This window comes from Myotis nattereri (assembly GCF_964212035.1).
Source record: "Myotis nattereri genome assembly, chromosome: 11".
In the NCBI taxonomy this organism is placed as follows: Eukaryota; Metazoa; Chordata; class Mammalia; order Chiroptera; family Vespertilionidae; genus Myotis; species Myotis nattereri.
The window spans coordinates 20,822,544-20,840,255 of NC_138086.1; the positions used below are offsets into that span (position 1 = coordinate 20,822,544).

Sequence of the window (17,712 nt, forward strand, 5' to 3'; positions counted from 1 at the left end):
TGTGACCTCCTCGCCTCCTTTCCACCACCAGGCAGGCACAAGAAGACATGCTCTCGGAGGGCCGGGACCACCGAGAGAGAGAGAGAAAAGGGAGGAAAGGGGAGCAGGGTCAGAGGAGAGGTGGAAGAGAACAAGATGGAGGTGAAGAGGAAGGTGGGGGGAGCAAGTCAGAAAAGACGGGAGATGAGGAGAGGTGGTAAGACAAGGAAACGAGACGTGGGAGAGAAGCTGGAGAACAAGAGAAGAAATATACCTCTGAGAGATGCCTCGCCAAGCTTCTATTTACCTAATTTAAAACTTGAAAGTAAGGCCATATACAAAAAAAAAAAAAAAAAATGTGTTTTCTTCTCTGCTTAGACCAGTATAAGGAGCCAGATATGAATTCTAGCCAAGGGCCTCTCTCTTTCCCTTTTGGCCAATTTTTCTTTTTTCTTTTTTTCATGTTTCTTCATTTCAAAGAAGTTGGGGTTGTTTTTTCCCATCACCATTTATCCCCTCTGTACCCTCTACCACCTCCACCCACCCCTCAGGTTTTCTTGTTAGTCCCACTTTTCTGAGTTAAGTTTGGGACCTTCTTTCTTAGCCCATCCCTAACTTGGACTTGCTAGCCGAGCCCTGTTGTCCCAAATGGAGGCTTGGGTGTGAATCTACACAAGATTCCTGCAGGAGGTAGTCAGGCAAGATGTGTGAAATAGAGGGGATTTCTCTTTTGTATTTAAACTTGCTAAGTTGGCTCATGTCTCAGCCCTACAAACTCTGGCTCAATTTATTTCATATATGACACCCCCTTGAAATGTCAACACATCTTGTTAGTGCTCATTAAATGATCAGTTCCAAAGAGAGGACATACAGGCCCCCAGTACAGGTGAAATCAGAGGTTCATCGATTATAGACCGAGAGTTATTAATGAGTGTCTGTCAGATAGCCCATGGACCAGCCTCTTTTTAAAATGGGCAGTATTTCACCTTCAATAAAAACCAGGCTATGAGTATTTCAGAAAGGCTGCCCACCCTTCCAATTGGAAAGTGTTTTTGGAGATCTTGCTTTGATTCAAGATTTCCTAGGAGGGTCTTTTTCTTCACTGAAGTGGTTTTCAGACTGAAATTGTTGGAGGGCTAAAAAGTAAGCTCCTGGATGTAAGCTCCAAGGAAGCGTTAGGTTCTAATTCTTAGTGATTTCGATAGCCACATAGATGATTCTTCCCATGGTCCCTCGTCCTCCACCCTCCTCAGCCACTGACTCCCCTGATTTTACCCTAGAGTTTGTCAAGAATCCATTATTGCCATTCTTCAGCTATACCACCTCCTATCTTTTCCCCTGAGTCCAATATCCTTCCACCCTGTCAACCCTGCAATCTATTACTCCTTCTGTGTTTTCACTGTCCCTCACTTTCCTCATGCTCTAGGTGACCCCATCATGGAGGTAGTGCTAAAGGGAAAGAACTTGAGGTTGTTCATTACAGTTAGCGGTTGATACTGTTGGCATAAGAAATGTTCAAACCTGTAGACAATTTTTATGAATTTATTTGACAATTGCCAGGAAGCAAAATCTAAATGGATCGAGAAAATGCTCTGGAGAATGGCAGTTTTGTGGCTTATTTTATTTTATTAAATATGGTTTTATTGATCTCAGAGGAATAAAGAGAGAGAGAGAAAGAGAGAGAGAGAGAGAGAGAGAGAGAGAGAAACATCAATGATGGGAGAGAATCATTGATCGGCTGCCTCCTGCATGCCCCCCACTGGGGATTGAGCTCACAACCCGGGCATGTGCCCTTTTTTTTTTTTTTTTAAATATATTGATTTTTTACAGAGAGGGAGAGGGATAGAGAGAAACATCGATGAGAGAGAAACATCGATCAGCTGCCTCTTGCATATCCCCCACTGGGGATGTGCCCGCAACCAAGGTACATGCCCTTGACCGGAATCGAACCCGGGACCCTTGAGTCCGAAGGCTCCACTGAGCCAAACCGGTCAGGGCCAGGGCATGTGCCCTTGACTGGAATCGAACCCAGGACTCTTCAGTCAGCCGAAAAATACTCTTTCCACTGAGCCAAATCAGCTAGAGCTGTAGCTTATTTTATACATGAGAATAAAAGGAGGAGATGTAAGGAGGGTTACATGAAATCCTTTAGTGGTAGATTAGGGAAGTAGGAGAGAACAAAACTGGGGAATCTCTGAGATTGGCTAAAAAGCAGGATGGAGAAAAACATTTTTTACATTGGTGGGTACGGGATAGTGAATAATTAAAATTTACAGCATATAGAGATGGTATGTGAAGGACAAGAAAACAATGAGGGGTTCTCTGGTCTCGGGCTCTGGTGCCCACGACTGTGCACTGAGGGGGTCTGGAAAAGATTACTTGGACATTTCAAAGGTATGTTATTTTAGATGCAAAACGACAATAGAGACCCTAGCCTGGTAGCACAGTTGGTTAGAGCATCATCGGACACACCAAGATTTCCGGTTTGATCCCCAGTCAGGGTACATACAAGAAGCACCCAATAAATGCATAAATAAGTGGAAAAACAAATCGATGTTTCTCCCTCTTTCTCCCTCCTTCCCTCTCTGTGTAAAAAAAAAAAAAAAAAAAAAAAAAAAAAAAAAAAAAAAATCAAAAAAAATACTTTTTTAAGGCAATAGCCTCAGTGAAGGTAGATTGACCATTGTTGCCAGGCAGTGTGGCTCAGTGGTTGAGCATCAACCTATGAACCAGGAGGTCCCGGTTCTATAACCCGTCAAGGCACATGCGGGCTCCATCCCCATCATTGCTGTAGCTCCCTCTGCCTTCCTGTCTGAAATCAATAAAAACATATTAAAAAGAAAAAGATTGCCCTAACCGGTTTGGCTCAGTGGATAGAGCATCAGCCTGTGGACTGAAGGGTCTCAGGTTCGATTCGGGTCAGGAGCATGTATGTACCTTGGCTGCGGGCACATCCCCAGGAGGGGGTGTGCAGGAGGCAGCTGATCCATGTTTCTCTCTCATTGATGTTTCTAACTCTCTATCTCTCTCCCTTCCTCTCTGTAAAAAATCAATAAAACATATTTTAAAAAATAAATTAAATTTAAAAAAGATTGACCTTTGTCAAGGAAGCTATCACCCACCCTGACCCGCTTTTAGACAGACTTCTTTTGTGTTCAGACTATCCGGTGTGGTTGCTTTGGGCCTCTGAGTTTGCAAGGCGCGCGGGGGAGGCCTCCCCAGAGCGGCTCGGGTTTAGCAAGTGGCCCCTTTCTCATTCACAGCACCGTGGGACGGATCCAACCCCAGGCGCTGGGGCAGGAGGTAACCAGCAGGGTCATCCAAGAAGCTCCGCCGAGGCCCAGTCACGCGCTGCGACCCAGGAGCGGAGGCAGGCGGCCGCGCCCACAAGCCGCCCTGCCCGGGGCAAGGGGGCTGGGGCCGCCGTCCCCGCCGGACTCAGGGCCAGTGCTGGACGGGGATTCGGTCCACGCAGCTGGGCGCGCTGGCGGGGACGTGGCGCTTTCCAGCCAATCCCGGCTACTCGACTGTGGGGCCAATGGCGACCCAAGGAAGCTCTGCGTCCGCTGCGCGGTTGTTGCTGATTGGTCGGGAGGCCGCTGGCGAGGCGGCGGGGGCGGGGCGAGGGGCCGCTTCCGGTTAGGCGGTGCTGGCGCGCGCGAGCGGAGCCGGTGGGTGAGCGGCGGCTGCGGCACCTTGGGCTCCGGTGCTAGCAGGCAAGGTAAGTGCGAGGGGGCGCCCCCCTTTCTCATCATCCTCGTCCGTTTTCGCTTTCTTTTTGTCCTCGGGCTTCGCTCCCGGCGCCGCTGGGATCTCCCTCGCCCCCAGCCTGTGTTTCTGCCAGTTCGGGGAGGTGGGCCTGAGTCGGCTCGGACCCCGTGGCCCTGGGCGCGCAGCCGGGGCGGAGGCCGCCGCTCACCCCCGGCGCGCTCTGGGAAGGGGCTTTGCCGGCGAACCCCGGCTCTCGGCTTCCCGTCCTGCGGGGCACTGTTTTGTGCCTGGCTGGCCACGTCCTCGTCCTCGTCCTCGTCCTCTGTCCCTGGGCCCCGCACTCACCGGGCCCTCGGGCTAGAGGGCCACTTGTTGATCTGAAGGTCAGAGGGCACCGGGTAGTGCCATTGTCAAGCTCCCTGCCTGCCACCTTCCTCTCGCGAGCCTGCTCGTGTCTGCCAGCCTCTCCCGAGCGGGCGGCGCATCGGCCAGGAAAGTCGTGTTCGCTGACTTTGAAGGTGTAGAAACAAGTGGCGAAAGAAAGCACGAAAACAGTATGTGATTTTTAAGAAAGAAAAAAAAAAGAAACAAAAAAGAGCTGTGTCGTTTTAAAGAAAAGCCGAATGTTTCGAGCTCCCATGTTTAGCTGCATCCTTCAGTCGGCAGCGGAGAAGGGGGTTTTAAAGGCTTTACCGGGGAATTGTTTTTACCTTGTCGGGTTGCTGCTCGCCCCAGTGCTCAATCCTGATTTTTATTTAGCGTGCCCCACGTGAAAACTCAGTTCCCTACACCTGCCCAGGTGAAGAGGCCAGTAAAGCAGTTTGCAGTTTTGAAAGCTGCCTGTGCATCGAGGCAAAAGCCCGTGGGTCTCCTGGTAAAACTCGAGGGCCTGCTGTCTCAATTCCGACGTGTCCAAGCCCGCAGGATAGATAGTGTCTTTGAGAACTTAGTTTCATGGGCTCCCTGGCATGGACCATCCAGTCAGCGTTAATAAATCGTTAGTAAGGTTGCTGGGAGGTAGAAAACTGTCATCGCTGATAAAGTAGTCTTTGCTGTAGGATGAGACTTGACATAAGACAGATACCTGTTTGACCTCATTCGGCAGGTTTGGCGAACTAAACACCGAGCCGTGGCCATCACTGAGGAGTGTGCGTGGTGCTGGATAGTGTGCAAGTGAGGGTCCAGGTGAGGGGTGGGGAACCTTTCTTCTGCCAGGAACCATTTGGATATTTATAACATCGCTGGCGGGCCATACAGAACTATCAGCTTAGCCATCAGCCTGCTGTATTTGGGCAAACATTTAATTAGCTCACCTCTAACGACGAGGCAGGGCTGAAAATGATTTCCCGCCCCTGGTCCAAATCGATAAACCTGTATATTGCATTTGTGTGTAGGGAGGATGAGTTTGCTTAGGCATCACCTGAGCTTTGCAGTGATTCGGGGGTCTTCAGTAGGATCCCTTTGGAAGTCACAACGGAGAGAACCGTGCAGTGACGAAGATGAACTGAGTGTGGTGTCTGACTGGATGGTACTCGTAGACAACTTAGAAATCAGTTCATTGTCACTCTCGATAGGATGTTTGCTTCCATTCATCCAGTGATGTGTCAAAGGATTCTTATTGGTGGTGTTTTATATACATCGCACCAGTGTAGATAATCAGTACTTTGACATTAACTCGCATTTTTCCATAACATGGGTATGCCAGGGATGTTGGAATTACAGGTGTAGCCAAGGGATAGCCATTGGAAAAGCTTGCGGGGCCATAATGTCCTAGGTCCTCCATGAACTCTTAAATGTAGCTGTTGCTGATGGTGTGTTTTATGAATTAGAGTTTAGGCCCGAGCTTTGCCTGTTGCTGGCTGATGGCCACATCCGGTAAGGGGAATTGGGGGTTGGGGAGCATCAACAAGCAGGAACGGCATTGCTGCCCAGTACCGTCCAACTAATCCAGTAAAATGCATTGGTATATAAAAGGTACAGACATTATAGTAGAGACTGTAGAGGGGTATTAATTTTTGTTAGCCTCTGGTCGCTGTGGAGTGGTACAAGCAAGTTTTGTCAGAGTTTATAGGAATTGGCACAGATCACTTCCAGCTGGAGTGATAATATGAGATAGGTCTTTTAATCTACGATTAAAAATTATTTATAGACGTTTGGCACTGAAGGGAGGTTCAACTATAATAACTACCAAAATCTTAAGGAGTTTATGCCTGCTACACACACGGCAAAATTACAAGTAGAAACCAAGGCTCTTGGCCCTACATTTTGCATAGCATTCCTGTGGGAATTAATTATGTATTAAAGTTTTATCATCCAAAAGGAAACTATTTTCCCCCCAGGATTCCTAGAGCCTTTTTTATTAAAGAAAATTTTTAATTCTGTAGCCAGAAAAATTTACTTTGTACTTAGTTGCTTTAGTTATAGAACTTTTGAAGCCTGATAATAATACTTCGTCATTCTCTAAAACTTTTCTTCTACAGCCAAGTTTGCACTTTTATGTACTTAACTGTCTTATAAATGTATGCCCTCACTCACACAAATAATTAATTAGAATGTATTAATGAACTAATGTAAATTTGTTCTATCAAGGGAGAAATATTGAATAAATGGTTTATCATTATCGTTACCAAATCATGAAGGATAACATTACTTTAATGTGATAATCCATTGGTGGTACTTGTCCCAAGGTTTGCAAATAAAGAATGTCAGGTTGGTGTGGCTCTGTTGGTTGGAGCATCATCCTGTACACTGAAAAGTCTCAGGTGTGATTCCCAGTCAGGGCACATACCCAGGTTGTGGGTTCGATTTTCAGTTGTGGACCCATGTGGGAGGCAACTGTTAGATGTTTCTTCTCTCCCTCTCCCTTCTCTCTAAAATTAAAAAAAAAAAAAGAAGATAACCAAATAGCTTTAATTTCTAGATTTCATAACCTGAGCCTTAGTATGGTTAGTAAATTGCTGTCAGGTTGTTCTGTTCTCCCTCCCCTCTCCCACCCCCAAATCCACAATTGAAGTAGACACGTAAGCAGTGAGATTCTGCTTTTGCTGCATTATAGAAGAATGCCTTTTTTTCCTGAATATCCAGCTCAGAGAACTGGAATTTTATCACCACACCCATTTCTCCCACTTGTAACATTGAGCAATGGGTCTTTGGTCAACCAGAATAACTGTGAGATTACTCAGTGCTAATGTTCTTGAGAAACTGACTTTAATCCAGGGATCTAAATTTCTCTGAAACAATTTACTTTCAGTGTTCTGTGACCAACAGATTTTTACAAAAAATGACTTGGAAGAGGGAGGAATGGCAAGATTTTAGAATTTTTAAGGAAATTTTTGAATGGGTAAAATAAACTGATTCTTAAGGCTCGATGTTATTGAAAGAAAATCAAGTGTATGCCATTAATCTTTTCTTATAAATTTACTGGAACAATTCATGAAAATGACTTTCAGAAGAAAATTATTGGTAACATACTGCAAAAGGATGACAGTTATATCTTTTCTAGCCCTTTTGTTTGTGTCCCTATCATGGCATTATCCAATAGAAATATAATATAAGCCACATATTTAGTTTTACATTTTTATTTAAAACATGTGAAATTAGTTCTAATTTAATCCAATAAATACAAAATACCATTTGTTAAGTACAGCCCTAACTGGTTTGGGTCAGTGGATAGAGCGTCAACCTGCGGACTGAAGGGTGCCAGGTTCGATTCCGGTCTAGGGCATGTACCTTGGTTGCAGGCACATCACCAGTAGGGGGTGTGCAGGAGGCAGATGATCAATGTTTCTCTCTCATCGATGTTTCTCATTCTCTATTCCTCTCCCTTTCTCTCTGTAAAAAATCAATAAAATATATTAAATAAATAAAGTACAGTATAACACTTATATCACATCTTATTCACACTAGCCACGTTTTTAATATGTTTTTATTGATTTCAGAAAGGAAGGGAGAGAGAGAGAAATAGAAACATAAATGATGAAAGAGAATCATTGATCAGTTGCCTCCTACACACCCCCCACCAGGGACTGAGTCTGAAACCCCGACATGTGGCCTGACCAGAATCAAACCATGACTTCCTGGTTTATAGTTGGACTCTCAACCACTGAGTCACACTGGCTGGGCTACACTAGCTACATTTAAAATGCTTAGTAGCCACATATGGCTAGAACAGGGGTGGGCAAACTTTTTGACTCGAGGGCCACAATGGGTTCTTAAACTGGACCGGAGGGCCGGAACAAAAGCATGGATGGAGTGTTTGTGTGAACTAATATAAATTCAAAGTAAACATCATTACATAAAAGGGTACGGTCTTTTTTTTTTTTTTTTAAGTTTTATTCATTTCAAACGGGCCGGATCCGGCCCGCAGGCCGTAGTTTGCCCACAGCTGGGCTAGAAGCTACGGTTCTGGGCAGTGCAAGCCTGGATTTTTTTTTTTGATTTTTTTTTAAGAAAAAATATTAACCGTTACCCTTGGTGAGGGAGAAACAGAATATTAGAGAGAACAGCTGAGGTCATTTGAGAAATGGGAGGTGGGAAGATGCATTTTTCACAGTCATTGAATTATCTATCAGATCATGTGGTAAAAGCTTATGAAGCAAGTCCTTCACTTATGAATATCATGTGTTCCTAATATCCTGTTATCGTTGATGTGTAGCTGTGATGATGGGAGGAGCTTTCTATCATTTGGTTTCAGTTTGGTTGAAAAGAGAAAGATGCTTCAGAAATAACTGCACTAATGTAGTTCTTCAGATACCTTGTGTGAAAAGTGGTTTTGTACTCTTCTCACATCTTCCCACATAAAATATCATGTCTTGGGAGATATACTTTGTTTCTGCTTGAACATTTTTATATGTATATGTATTTAGATATATCTAGTAAAGGGGTTTTTTTTAGTGTCTATAATCATAAAACAAGGGGCCTTTTAAAGTTTCTAATAAGTAGGAGTTAGTATATTTATATGTGGGCACAAAGGGGATTGTATGTGTGTATATATGTAAATTATATGTAATGTATATAATTATTATATTATCTGAAATGTATATATATTAAACAGGTTTTTCATTGCCTGCAGAAAAGATGAAGATAGGATCATTGGTTTTGTCGATCAAATGGTCCTTGATGACCCTTTTAGGCAATTTTATCAGTGGTAGGTGACAGATTTCAGGGTGACAGGAGGTGGTGAGGAAGCAGAGACAGCAACATAGACAACTCTTAGAGATGGGGTAAAGGAAAGGGAAGAGCAAGCAGGGTCTGGAAAGGAATGGTTTTGGATTGTGGAGACCTGAGAAGTATTGATTGATTGGAGGAGCCTGTAGAAGGGTGGGATTGAAAGTTTGAGAGAGAGGGCAAGGAAAGAAATGGATAAATGATAAAACTAGATCACTTGGCTTTTACTCTGGAATTCTTCTCTTATCCTGTATCAAGATGTTAAACCTCAAATGTAAATGTAGCTTCCCCTCTAAATCACAGTGCATCAATCTGTTACATTTCTGTGTCACATATATCAAAACTTTGTACAGTATCTTTTTCCAGGCCTTGATAATATTAGTGGGCTTAAGCATTTATTCATATTGCAACATTTGGGGTTTGCAAGAATTGTTACAGTATTTCATTTTGGGGATATAATTAATCATTTATAAAGTGTTCCTAAAAGTGAAGTCCCCTTATTAATAGGCATAAGGAAAACCATCTGTTGCAATTATTGATTTTACTTGACTCTGTAAACCTATAACATTATAGATATTGTTTAGTTATATTACAAAAATAACAACATATGTATAATTTATTGTCTCTAAAAAGTTTTATTTTTTCTAAGGAATTATTAGTAGTTTAAGATGGAAGTTTCATTTTGCCCTTAAATAAAGACATATTGCTTGAATGTTTAAAAGAGCCACCAAACCTCTAATTTTCTCTTCATTGTTCCACTGATTTGCTTGATCAGTTGAATTATTGAAGGTAGGCTGGAGTGTTATTATGGATGAGTGTGTTTTACTTTAAAAATAGGGTTTCTGTCCTAAGAATAGATAGGTATTTCCTTCAGTCTGCTTTTTCAATCTGGAAAAATGGCTTGAAAATGTTTGCTTTGCTACCTAATATTGAAAAGAGTTTTTATTATAGTGTTTAAAAAGTAATACACATGAAAGGTAATATATATGAGTATGTGCTCACTTACAAAAAATAAACAACACAACGGAGTACAGTATTAAAGTTCACTCCAGCCTGGCCGAGTAGCTCAGTTGGTTAGAGCATCCATCCTAAATGTCAAGGTTGGGGGTTTGATCCTCAGTCAGGGCACATACAAGAATCAACCAATGAATGCATAAATAAATGGAACAACAAATTGGTATTTCTTTCTCTCTCTCTCTCTCTCTCTCTCTCTCTCTCTCTCTCTCTCTCAAAATCAATCAATTAAAAATATTTTAAAAAAAGGTTCACTCCACACCAGCCTCATCACCCCATCTCTTCTTCCTTGAGTGTAGGGGTTATCACTGTTTACAGATAGATGTTTATTCTTCCACACCATTTTTGTGCATATATGTTATATTTTATACAAATACTAGAGACCCAATGCACAAAATTTGTGCAAGAGTAGGCACTTGCAGTCCCAGCTGCCTGCGGCCCCTCTCCCCCCCCCCACTGGTCTTTCTGGTGAGGTTGTTTGGTTTTGTTTTTTACATAAATGAGACCTTAACATTGTTTTGTAACTTGTGTTTGTTGTTGCTGCTGTTCATTTAACAGGTCTTGGTGAGTTCTCAAATTCAGTGCTGATAGATCTGCCTCATTGTTTTTAACCACTCTGTAGTGTCCCATAATATAGATATTAGTTTCAGGTGTACAGCATAATGATTTGACATTATTATAACTTATGAAGTAATCCCCCCATTAGTCTAGTACACACCTGACACTATACATAGTTATGACAGTATTATTGACTATATTCTCTATGGTATAGTTTACATCCTATGACTATTTTGTAACTGCCAGTTTGCACTTCTTTGTCCCTTTTGTTTTCCATTTTTTTATCATTATGAACTATCATCATTGAACACCTGTGTACCAGTATGTTTATATACAAATTTGGATGTTTTAATCAGATAGCCTGAAACAAAATGCTGATAAATTTTTAGAAGCTATCTCAGTACTAACATTGGTGGGAACAGCTTAGGAAAAGTGCCACCTTCTTCCTTTATCTCAGGGGTCGCCAGGTCTTGCTTTCACATTACTTTCTCTCATGGGTTCCATCAGTTTTAACAACTATCCATTTTGAGAATGGTACTTGGGAAATGACTTCCTCTCATTATGTATCTCCTTCACTACATTTCTTGGCAATGTCCTAATTGCTTTCCTTCTACTTTTAAGGAATCTTTATATAACATACTCATCATTAACTCTGCTTAGCACTTTTTTGGTTTATTGAATCCAAAGGACTCTATAAATCCAAGTTAATACAGTGTAACTTCCTTTAGCTACTATTTGGGGGTCATAAGAAAAATGGAGGAGAACCAAGATGGCAGTGTAGGTAAACGCCAGTACTTGCCACTTCTCAATTACATCAAAATTACAACTAAAATAAAGAACCACCTGAAATCTAGCTGAATAGAAGTCCTACAACTTGAGAAGTAAAGAAAAAAGCACATTTCCCAGCCAGCATGGCTCTGTGGTTGAACGTCGACCTATGAACCAGGAGGTCACAGTTCTGTTCCTGGTCAGAGCACATGCCCAGGTTTTGGGCTTGTTCCCCAGTAGTGGGTGTGCAGGGGGCAGCTGGTGATTCTCTCTCCTCATTGATGTTTCTCTCCCTTCCTCTCTGAAATCAATAAAAATATATGTTTTCAAAAAGAAGAAAGCACATTGAGACTGGTAGGAGGGGCAGAGATGTGGAGTAGACTGTTCTGACACCCATGTGTGCCCTTTTTTTTCATCAGGAGGGATATTTTGGCTGCAGGGCCTCCCTTGAGGAGCAAGGTATCCCAACCGCCCACCAGACCCCCAGCCCAGGGTTCCAGGGCCGGGAAGAGAAGTCCCTCTAACTTTGGGCTATAAAAACCAGCAGGGATTGTGACTGAGTGAATGGAGGCTGCTGGAGACCCAGGCAGTCCCTCCTAAAGGTCCCATGCAAGAACTTACACAGTCTCAATCCCTCTGAGCTCCAGCACTGGGGCAGCAGCTTGGGGAGGAACTGGATTGTCTAGTACTGGAACAAGAACTTGGGGGCGGCTTTTTCCCAGATGGCTACTTGCAGGGGTCATTGTTCCTATGCTGAGACCTCCCCATCACAGAGCTGACTGGCAGCCATATCTGAGTTTCCATTAGCCTGGCTCATACTGTTCGTTCAGCCTTGGTGATTCCCTGAGACCCTGCCCCGTCCAACTTGCAGCCACACCCAAGCTGTTTTTCCATATGAATAACCTGCCCTGGCTCAGGCTTCAGACTTTATTAAAATCTCTCAAACAAGCAGCAGTTGGCATCAGTGTGCCCCATTCCTCTCAATAAGAGGCCACTAGGGGTCTGGCACTAGCAGCAGCCTGACTTGCTTCACAGCTTGGCCTCGCCTGGACAATCCCAAGCCCAATACAAGTAGCAGCCATGTGCAGATCGCTCTGTAGCTCCTGCCAGGTGGCCTGAGAGCCAGTACACCCAGTGAACAGCTTCAGACTATACAAGATTACAACTCTATACATCCACGAGCAACACACTCAAGGGGCAGACTCAGTGAGTACCAAATTCCCTATGAAGCAAGTCCTGCTCCATAGGGGTATCTTCTGCACAGTAGCTCTTCCACTGTAGTTGCAGCTGGTCCTCACAGTCAATTGGTCTGGAGTTCATTTCTTTCCAGTAAGACCAACAGCAGTCAAAGCTCAATTACAAGACTGCACACAGGGGTACACCTAGAGTACCCAGCTTAGGTGACTAGGGAGGCTGAGCCACAGGACCCTACAGGACACCTATTACACAAGACCATTCTACCAATTTCAGGAGATATAGCAGCTCTACCTAATACATAGAAACAAACACAGGGAAGCAGCAAAAATGCAGAGACAAGGAAACATGTCACAAATGAAAGAACAAGAAACTTCCATTTAAAATGGAAGCAAACAAACTACTGGATACAGAGTGCAAAACAATCATTATAAGGATACTCAAGGATCTTAATGAGAGCTTCACGGGATTTAGTGAGAATTTCAAGGATCTTAGAATTTCAAAGACATGAAAAAGGACCAATCAGAAATTAAGCCTATGCTAACTGAAATAAAGAATGATTTAGAGGGATTCAACAGTAGAGTAGAAGATTCTGAGAATCAAATCATCAATTTGGAATATAAGGAAGCAAAAAACACCCAATCAAAACAGCAAAAAGGAAAAAAATATGAGGATAGTGTAAGGAGCCTCTGATATAACTTTAAGCATACCAACATTCACATTATAGTGGTACCAGAAGGAGAAGAGAGAGAGCAAGATATTAAAAACCTATTTGAAGGCATAATGACAGAAAACTTCCCCTTCCTGGTGAAAGAAATAGACTTACAGGTTCAGGAAGCGCAGAGAACCCCAAACAGAAGGAATCTAAAGAGGACAACACCAAGACAAATCATATTAAAATGCCAAACGTTAAAAACAGAATTTAAAGCAGAAGAGAAAAGCAGTTACTTACAAGGGAGCGCCCATACAACTTTCAGCTGATTTCTCAACAGAAATTTTGCAGGCCACCAGGGAGTGGCAAAAAATACTCTAAGTGATGAAAAGCAAGGACCTACAACTAAGATTACCCAGCAAAGCTATCATTTAGAATTGAAGGTCAGATAAAGAGCTCACAGACAAAAAGAAGCTAAAGGAGTTCATCACCACCAAAGCAGTATTTCATGAAATGTTGAAGGATATTCTTTAAGAAGGAGGAAAAGGCTAAGGAAAATATGAACAATAAAATGGCAGCAACTACATATTTAACAACAGTTGAATCTAAAAATCAAAATAAACGAACTTGGAATCTAATGAACAAAATAAACTAATGAACAAAATAGAACCAGAGGCATAGAAACGTGGAACAGACTGATAAATCGAAGAGGGAAGAGGGGAGAAGGGGCAGGTAGAGATTAACCAAAGAACTTCTATTGCATATATGCCTTACCTATGGACACAGACAATAGGGTGGTGAAGGGAACAGGGTGGAGAGGAGCAGTGGGGGGGAGGAGCATCTAATACTCTCAACAACAAAGTTTTATTTAAGTCAGAAAATGAAAATATAAAAAAATAAAAATTCATACATTAAAATATGTTTAACCCAGCTATTTTCAACCTTTTTCATATCATGGCACATATAAACTCTTACTAAAATTCTGTGGCACGCCAAAAAATGCATTTTTTGCTGATCTAACAGAAAATAGCTATAATTTTTTTTTTTTTTTTTTTTTTTTACAGAGAGGAAGGGAGAGAGATAGAGAGTTAGAAACATCGATGAGAGAGAAACATCGATCAGCTGCCTCCTGCACATCTCCTACTGGGGATGTGCCTGCAACCCAGGTACATGCCCTTGACCGGAATCGAACCTGGGACCCTTCAGTCCGCAGGCCGACGCTCTATCCACTGAGCCAAACCGGTTTCGGCTAGCTATAATTTTTATTCATTCACAGCGGAGGCTATTGTTGCTTTGGCTGTTGTCATTTTTTAAAAATATTTTTTTTCCTGATTTCAGAGAGGAAGGGAGAGGGAGAGAGAAATAGAAACACCAATGAGGACAGAGTATCATCAATCAGTTGGCTGCCTCCTGCGTGCCCCATACTAGAGATCAAGCCTACAACCCGGGCATATGCCCTGACAGGGAATCGAACTATATGACCTCCTAGTTCATAGGTCAACTCTCAACCACTGAGCCACACCAGTCAAGCCTGTTGTCATTTGTTTGTTTGTTTTAATTTTTATTGTTGGAAGTATTACACATTTCCCCGATTTTCTCCCATTGACTTCTTTCTTGTAGCCCGCCCCTGCCCCCCTTCCTAGGCCTTCACCATCCTTTTGTCATTGTCCATGGTTTATGCATATATTCACACAAGTTTCCTGTTTTCATTTTTTAATTTGACAATATAAGGGAAAAGAGGTCAGTGCCTCTGACTAAATAGTCAGGCATTGCATGTTCTAAAATTTAGAGGGGTACACCAGTATGCCATGGCATACGGTTGAAAATAGTTAGTTTAACCTCTTGGCATATTTAGTTTCCTTATCCCCTGGCATAATTCATTCTTCACTCTAGTTCCCAAACTTTGAGATAGGATCAGACATATGCAGTTTCTTCATATTAAGTATACTTTCAGGTTAAATTTCTTAACATATTACTATGGCTGTTTGAGAGTTTGGTTAGAATAGTGGTTCTTAATCTAACTGTCTTTTTTTTTCTTTCTCCCCCCCCCCCGTTTTTTTTTCTTTGTGACTGTCTTTAATATTAATAGCCAGAGGTTGTATAAATACAACCTCATAGTGGTTGTATTTTTCTAAAAACTCCAGATGATCCTAGGGTGCAATCTGGATTGAAAACCACTGTGATAGAAGATATGCTGAAAGAATTTTCATATTTTAAAAAATATTTACATATAAGATGTGAGCCCTTAGACTAGATTGTTCCACTAATCACACCCTAGGGAAGGTGAAGTCTATGGCTGGTTTAATCTATAGATTTTAGGACAAGGTAATGCATTTAACATACATGTAATGTAGCGTTCCTCTGTACTGTAACTTTTATTCGTTTTCTAGGGTGCTGTAACAAATTACCACAAACTGGGTGGCTTAAAAGGACAGAAATTCATTCTCATAGTTCTAGAGGCTAGATATTAGGAACCAAGGTGTTGCCTCTAGGGGAGGATCCTTCCTTTCCTCTTCCTAGCTTCTGGTTTCTTGACTTGTAGATGCATCACTCCAATCTGTGTCTCTTTTCATAACATGGTATTCTCTTCTTTATATCTTTGTCCAGATCAGTCATTGGATTAAAGCTCACCCTAATCCAATATGACCTCATTTTAACTTGATTACATCTGCAAAGATCCTATTTCCAAATAAGGTCACATTTGTATGTACCAGGGATTAGGACTTCAGCATATTTTGGGGAAATGCATTTCACCCACAATAAGCCTCATGCCTAATAACCACCTATCCATCTAGGAAGGGAGCCATTGGTCATAAAGGGAAATGAGTAAGAGATAATGTGAAATTGCAAAAACTTATTCTCATTGCAGGAGAAAAGCATTCAGAATTTGTGTTCTGATGAAGATTTAGTTAAAATATGAAAGCCAGGGAAAATCTTCCCCCTTGATTTTTAATTTTACAGTTTAACATCTTTGGACAGTAGTGTGGGGTATCTGTACAGTGCCAAACAGGTTTCCTGAAGTTTCTTTGCAAATTATTTTCTCTGCAATTATTTGGTCACATTTTTCAATAAGGTGTTCGTTCCAGCCTTGTGCTTTTAGAATCACACCTGTGACTGAAGAGATTTTGAAGGTATGGAGTAGGGCCTTGGAATTGGTACTTTGAACAGTACTTCAGGTGGTCCTTATGCCTGGGAACCTTTGGGAAACACAATATATGGGGTGATAAAGCAGTTGTTATTCATCACTGTACCATCTGAATAGTTTGATTTTTGAAGGGGATTTAAGATCGAGTCTGGATATGGGAGATGGCTTGGTGCTATAGGCCAAGGACACTGCAAATATTTCATTGGCTCCTTATCTGGTGATCATCAGAATCATCTGAGAAGCATTTAAAACTACAAGTGCCTAGATTCAATTTCAGAGATTCTAATTCAAAGGGAAAACTTTTTCAAAGTTTTCTAGGTGATTCTAATAACCAGCCTGGTTTGAAACCAGACCATTAATATAATACAAAAAGTAACGTATTGAGTCATATGTCTATATTTAAATCTTGGTTTTTTCACTTTTAAATCTTATGAACTTGGGCAAAATGATTAATATTCTTTGATTGTTGTTGTTTTGGGGGTTTTTTTACTTGGTTTATTATTTTTAATTGATTAAAAATTTTATTTTTTAATGTGTTTTATTGATTTTAGAGAGAGAGGAAGGGAGAGAGAGACAGAGAGAGAGAGACAGAAACATCAATGATGAGAGAGAATTATCGATCAGCTGCCTCCTGCATGCCACCCACTGGGGATTGAGCCCTCAACCTGGGCATGTGCCCTGACTGGATATCAAACTCACCACCTTTTCGTGGACAGGACAACGCTCCAACCAACTGAGCCACACTGACCAGGGCATTTTGGTGTTTTTTAAAGGGAGACTACTTACAAGGTATAATTCCTTGTAAGCCTACAATTAGATGAAGGAAATTGGTGAAAATTTCTCATCCTAAAACTGTAGAGTCTGATATTCTACTGTACTTATTTTATGGATAAATGATAATATTTGGGGTTATAGCAAATCAATAATAACTAGCTGTGAGCTTTTTAATTATTAAGCATACTGCCTCTTGAATTAACCACCTTTCTTTCTCTTTAAGATCTGATTACCATGGACCTGCGGCAGTTTCTTATGTGCCTGTTCCTGTGCACAGTCTTTGCCTTGAGCAAGCCCACAGAAAAGAAGGACCGTGTCCATCATGAGCCTCAGCTCAGCGACAAGGTTCACAATGATGCTCAGAGTTTTGATTATGACCATGATGCCTTCTTGGGTGCTGAAGAAGCAAAGACCTTTGATCAGCTGACACCAGAAGAGAGCAAGGAAAGACTTGGGTAAGGTGCCAGCCCTCAGGGGCTGGTTTGGATACTGACATTTCTTTATAACTCAATTCATTCTTTTTTTCTCTCTGACTCAGTCACCCAGTAAAGTTTTGTTGAACTACATCTTATGAAAGCTAATCACAGAGTTGCTACTACTAAAATGTAATTAACACTTGCTCTTATACATTTCTCCATTGAATAGCTTTTTACCTCAATCTATAAAGCAAAGTCATTTTTGCATAAAAGTACCAAATATTAAAGGGCCCAGCTTGATCCCAAAGGAACATTACCTGGTAGGGGGAGAAGGG

The 17,712-nt window shown here is 41.9% G+C and overlaps 1 protein-coding gene across 3 annotated transcripts in view; it reads left to right on the top strand.

Moving 5' to 3' along the window:
* The first annotated feature begins 3,603 nt into the window (after window positions 1-3,603).
* CALU (calumenin) overlaps window positions 3,604-17,712 on the top strand; it is a 34,032-nt gene continuing 19,923 nt past the window's right edge. Inside the window, exons 1-2 of one of the 3 annotated variants that reach the window (XM_081101724.1) lie at window positions 3,604-3,700; window positions 17,185-17,416. In XM_081101724.1, the coding sequence (XP_080957850.1) occupies window positions 17,196-17,416 (221 nt within the window). In that variant the 5' untranslated portion in view covers window positions 3,604-3,700; window positions 17,185-17,195. The remainder of the gene's footprint in view (window positions 3,701-17,184; window positions 17,417-17,712) is intronic. The other 2 variants (XM_081101725.1, XM_081101726.1) reach the window with 2 other exon arrangements.